At 48.7% G+C, this 5,000-nt stretch overlaps 1 protein-coding gene across 2 annotated transcripts in view; it reads right to left on the bottom strand.

Moving 5' to 3' along the window:
- The window catches only part of LOC132474871 (EMI domain-containing protein 1-like), a 5,667-nt gene extending 685 nt beyond the window's left edge, over window positions 1–4,982 (bottom strand). Inside the window, exons 1-6 of one of the 2 annotated variants that reach the window (XM_060075770.1) lie at window positions 3,338–4,982; window positions 2,593–2,654; window positions 2,448–2,510; window positions 1,686–1,721; window positions 1,162–1,206; window positions 727–811 (exon numbers count right to left, since the gene is read on the bottom strand). In XM_060075770.1, the coding sequence (XP_059931753.1) occupies window positions 727–811; window positions 1,162–1,206; window positions 1,686–1,721; window positions 2,448–2,510; window positions 2,593–2,654; window positions 3,338–3,548 (502 nt within the window). In that variant the 5' untranslated portion in view covers window positions 3,549–4,982. Of the gene's footprint in view, window positions 1–726; window positions 812–1,161; window positions 1,207–1,685; window positions 1,722–2,447; window positions 2,511–2,592; window positions 3,227–3,337 lie in introns of those variants that run through there. The other variant, XM_060075771.1, reaches the window with a different exon arrangement.
- Between the last annotated feature and the right edge of the window lie 18 nt (window positions 4,983–5,000).

Below are 5,000 nucleotides of genomic sequence, written 5' to 3'. Positions count from 1 at the left end.
AAATTGCTTAGTCATGTTGTCAATATAACAGTGTACTCTGGAGGGATGTTCTGATGTAAACCATGGCTAAAGTTTTGAAGACAATGATTGCAAATTGTAAGTTACACCTTAGTGTATGTGGGAGATTGATTGCAAGAGACTGGACAAGATTCTGTACTGCAATTTGTAGACAGACCATGTCATTGCTAGAAATGTGAACATAGGAAAATCTCCTTAGGGTAAACTGTACATGTGAAGTGAGACTATTCAATAGAGACCCATTACAATACATTTTGATCAACATGACATAAGCAATTTATAATGTAGGAAAGAGCAGAGGATTGTACATAATCATTTGCATGAATGTACCAAAGCATTTGCAACTTGCTTTTTTGATGTGCACAAACGACACAATGATGTGAAGATTGAACAGGTAGTTTTGAGAATTTCAATTCTGATCTGAGAAATGTACAAAAACTGTAATGATGTTTACGTCTCCTGAGACCACGCCCTCAGGGCCTAGACCACACCCCCAGGACCTAGACCACGCCCCCAGTGTCTAGGCTACGCCCCCATGGTCTAGACCACATCCCCAGGGTCTAGACCACGCCCCCAGGGTCTAGCCCTCAGGCCCTGACCATGCCCCCATGGCATAGACTCCGCCCCCAGGGTCTAGACCACGCCCCAGGGTCTAGACCACGCCCCCATGGTCTAGACCACGCCCTCAGGCCCCCCCCCCCTCCTCACCGTGGATCCCGATCATGTGCTCCAGGATGAGGACTCTCTCAGCCAGGATCTTCAGCGCCTCCCTGAGCTGCTGCACCCCGTCTCCCTGGAGGGGGGCAGACAGACAGGGTGTAGAGGCAGACAGACAGGGTTAAAGAGGCAGACAGACAGGGTTAAAGAGGCAGAAAGACAGGGTTATAGAGGCAGACAGACAGGGGTATAGAGGCAGACAGACAGGGTGTAGAGGCAGACAGACAGGGTTATAGAGGCAGACAGACAGGGTGTAGAGGCAGACAGACGCAGACAGACAGGGTTATAGAGGCAAAGTAACAGGTGGGTGTGAGTGAGTGAGACAGTGAGTGAGTGAGACAGTGAGTGTGTGAGACAGTGAGTGAGTGAGACAGTGAGTGTGTGAGACAGTGAGTGTGTGAGACAGGATATCCAATAGTGTCTTACCTCTGACAGACCCTCGCCAGGCTCCCCCTTTGGCCCCGGGGCCCCCTGAGGAAACAGAGGAGTTAATGGACTGCACTGCACTGCAGTGAGGGAGGGAGGGAGGGAGGGAGGGAGGGAGGGAGGGAGGGAGGGAGGGAGTGAGTGAGTGAGTGAGTGAGTGAGTGAGTGAGTGAGTGAGTGAGTGAGTGAGTGAGAGAGAGAGAGAGAGAGAGAGAGAGAGAGAGAGAGAGAGACAGTGCGTGTGAGAGAGAGACAGTAAAAGGGGAGAGAGACAGAAAGAGAGAGAGGGTGTGTTTGTGCGAGTATGGTGTGAGTGTGAGTGTGTATAGAGAAAGAAAATAAGTGTGTGTCTGTATCTGGCATGTGTGTGTGTGTGTGTGTGTGTGTGTGTGTGTGTGTGTGTGTGTGTGTGTGTGTGTGTGTGTGTGTGTGTGTGTGTGTGTGTGTGTGTGTGTGTGTATGTGTGTGCGGCGGTATGTGTGTGTGTGTGTCTGATTTCAAAGACAGAAAAGGCCTTTCCTCACCAAAAAGCCGGCCTCTCCGCTTAATCCTGCAGGGCCCTAAATAGAACCGAGGAGACCGTTATGGGTTAACTGATTACATCATAGCACGCACGCACACACACACACACACACACACACACACACACACACTCACACACACACGTCACACACACACACACACACACACACACGTCACACACACACACACACACACACGTCACACACACACACACACACACACACACACACACACACACACACACACACACACCACACGTCACACACACACACACACACACACACACACACACACAGGCCCGTGCGCCACCTCACAAGATGTCTTCTAACAGAGCGAGAGGTTCAAGGTCAAAGGCCAGGGGCGGGGAGGGGGGCCGGGGAGGCGAGGTCTCTGATTGGTCAAGTCACGGTTTAGTGCTCCGCCCTTTGAAGTCCTCTGTGACAGGAGCATTACCGGATCATCTATTAACCTTGAGGGGGTCATGTGATGTTCGAGTCCTGCTGAACGACGGAACGTCTTCATGAAGTAGCCCCCCCTCCTCCTTCCGGTTACAGGGGGCGTTGTTAGCGAAAGGTTCTCAGCCTCAAGCGTCATAATCCATAAAACACAACATTCCCGTTTCCAATTAGTTCCGGCCGACTGTTCCGACGCCGGACGCCAGCTCGCGCTCCCGAGCGCTAATTAGCCCGGGACCGACGGGACGCAACCCCTGGTGAGGTCTTCAGCTAGACCCCTCCCCCCCCCCACCTCGAGGCCCTACTCACCCGTTCTCCAGCGTCTCCCTTAGGGCCGGCGTTCCCCGCGTTCCCATGGAGACCGCTCTCCCCCTGGAAGACAGAAACACGTGTCAGTCGACCAGGACGTCGGCAAACCCCCACCCCCCCTTCGGAGACCTCCACCCGTACTCACGTCTCTCCCGGGTAGACCCCGGACCCCTGGGGGCCCCGTCGGCCCCGTCGGCCCCGTCGGCCCTGAGGTGAACCGGGAATGAAGCAGCAGAGCAGAGTCACACATGATGGACGACTGCTGCGGTACAGCAGCTCACTGAGCGCAGAGCTCAGCTTGACCTACATCTGAACGGAGCCGCTAGACTGAGCCTTAATAAGGTTATTAATACACTGAGCCTTAAGGTTATTATAACACTGAGCCTTATTAAGGTTATTAATACACTGAGGCTTAATAAGGTTATTAATACACTGAGCCTTAAGGTTATTATAACACTGAGCCTTATTAAGGTTATTATTACACTGAGCCTTATTAAGGTTATTATAACACTGAGCCTTAATAAGGTTATTATAACACTGAGCCTTATTAAGGTTATTATAACACTGAGCCTTATTAAGGTTATTATAACACTGAGCCTTATTAAGGTTATTATAACACTGAGCCTTATTAAGGTTATTATAACACTGAGCCTTATTAAGGTTATTATAACACTGAGCCTTATTAAGGTTATTATAACACTGAGCCTTAATAAGGTTATTATTACACTGAGCCTTGTGTGTGTGTGTGTGTGTGTGTGTGTGTGTGTGTGTGTGTGTGTGTGTGTGTGTGTGTGTGTGTGTGTGTGTGTGTGTGTGTGTGTGTGTGTGTGTGTGTTCATTCACACGGACACGGTCCGGACCTCGCGGGTCAGAACCTCCCGAAGACTAACCTGCAGGGCCGGGGGCCCCCGGGGGCCCGGACACCAGGTGGCCCTCAGGCACCGCCTGGAGGAAGGGGAGGGCCCCTGGAGAACGACAGAAAACATAAATACAGGGTAAATACAGGGTAAATACAGGGTAAATACAGGGTAAATACAGGGTAAATACAGGGTAAATACATGGTAAATACAGGGTAAATACATGGTAAATACATGAATGCATAGTAAATACACAGACAATACATGATGAATACGCAGTAAATACACAGACAAAACATGGTAAATAGATGGTAAATACATAGTAAATACATGGTCAATACACAGACAATATATGATGAATACATGGTAACTACCTGATAAATACATGATTAATACACTGTAAATACATGAAAACACATGTAAATGCATGATAAATAAACAATAAATACTTGATAAATACAGATAATACTTGATACATACATATGCAATATGATAATAACCCAAATGATGAGTGAAAGGAACATTAGCGGTGGACTAGTGAATAAGCATGAGCTGCCACCGGGCATTCAGCAGGACTCGACATAAACAGTGTTTAATACCGTTACCTCGCACGCACGCACGCACACACACACACACACACACACACACACACACACACACACACACACACACACACACACACACACACACACACACACACACACACACACACACACACACACACACACACACACACACACACTGCAGGTGAGACCTGTAAGGGCCCATTAAGCTGACTTACAAGAGTCAGATCCAGACTCTTGTCTTCCTACTTTTTCTCGTTCACAGCGGATTATTCACACCATGGAACAATTTAATAAGATGTTGAGTGTTCATACTAGTGTACCAGCAAACTAAATATGTATGTAGCCTTTAGATATTTCATTTTATGCAAGCATTTCTGTATCTATAGGCTATCTATTAAATATGCATCACGTAGGCGATGGTCTGATTCATACGCTGGGTTTTAATTTGCGGTGAACGGACGCACCGCTCCAAGACAATATGCTAATGAAATAACCGCTCCTTGTTCACTGGAAAGCAAAGGCCATAGATTGACAGTTATTTATTCTATTGATAATTATTTACATATAAATGACGGTTAAATATTAACAACATGTGCTGTTCGCTATTAACCGGATCCGTTCACCGCAATGTTGAGATAATAAAGTAACAACACAATGGCCGCAGACCAGAAAAACTGTCTGGAAAAGCAAAACTTCAGTCTGGAACCAATTTTCCAACAGTTTCCCCGCTGCCTGGATGGCTGGCTGGCTGGCTGGCTGGCTGGCTGGCTGGCTGGCTGGCTGGCTCCCCGGGAAAGTCTCCCTGAGTGGCGGACTCCACTCGCTTACTTTAACTGGCTCGTTTTGGCTCCGGGCCTGAGCCCATTCCCCCAATGCAGACTGGTGTGCTGACAGCTTACAAATTAGGGCTGATCTACAGCCAGTTGGCCCTCCCAGCTGACATAGTCCTACAGACCCACATTTCTGTAGCTCCAGACCCGCAGACACACACGGGCTCCGAGACATCCCTAATCAGAGACAGCCGGCTGCGTGAGGCAGCGATGACGGCTTATGGTACGGGCCCTTGTTGCCCTCTAGTGGTCAAATAAGGGAATCCACTGTGCGTATAGTAAATAGCAAATATTTGATTC

Source organism: Gadus macrocephalus, chromosome 16 (assembly GCF_031168955.1).
Source record: "Gadus macrocephalus chromosome 16, ASM3116895v1".
Classification (NCBI taxonomy): domain Eukaryota; kingdom Metazoa; phylum Chordata; class Actinopteri; order Gadiformes; family Gadidae; genus Gadus; species Gadus macrocephalus.
Note: the sequence above shows the minus strand (reverse complement) of the source record. Positions and strands in the feature narration are given on the sequence as shown.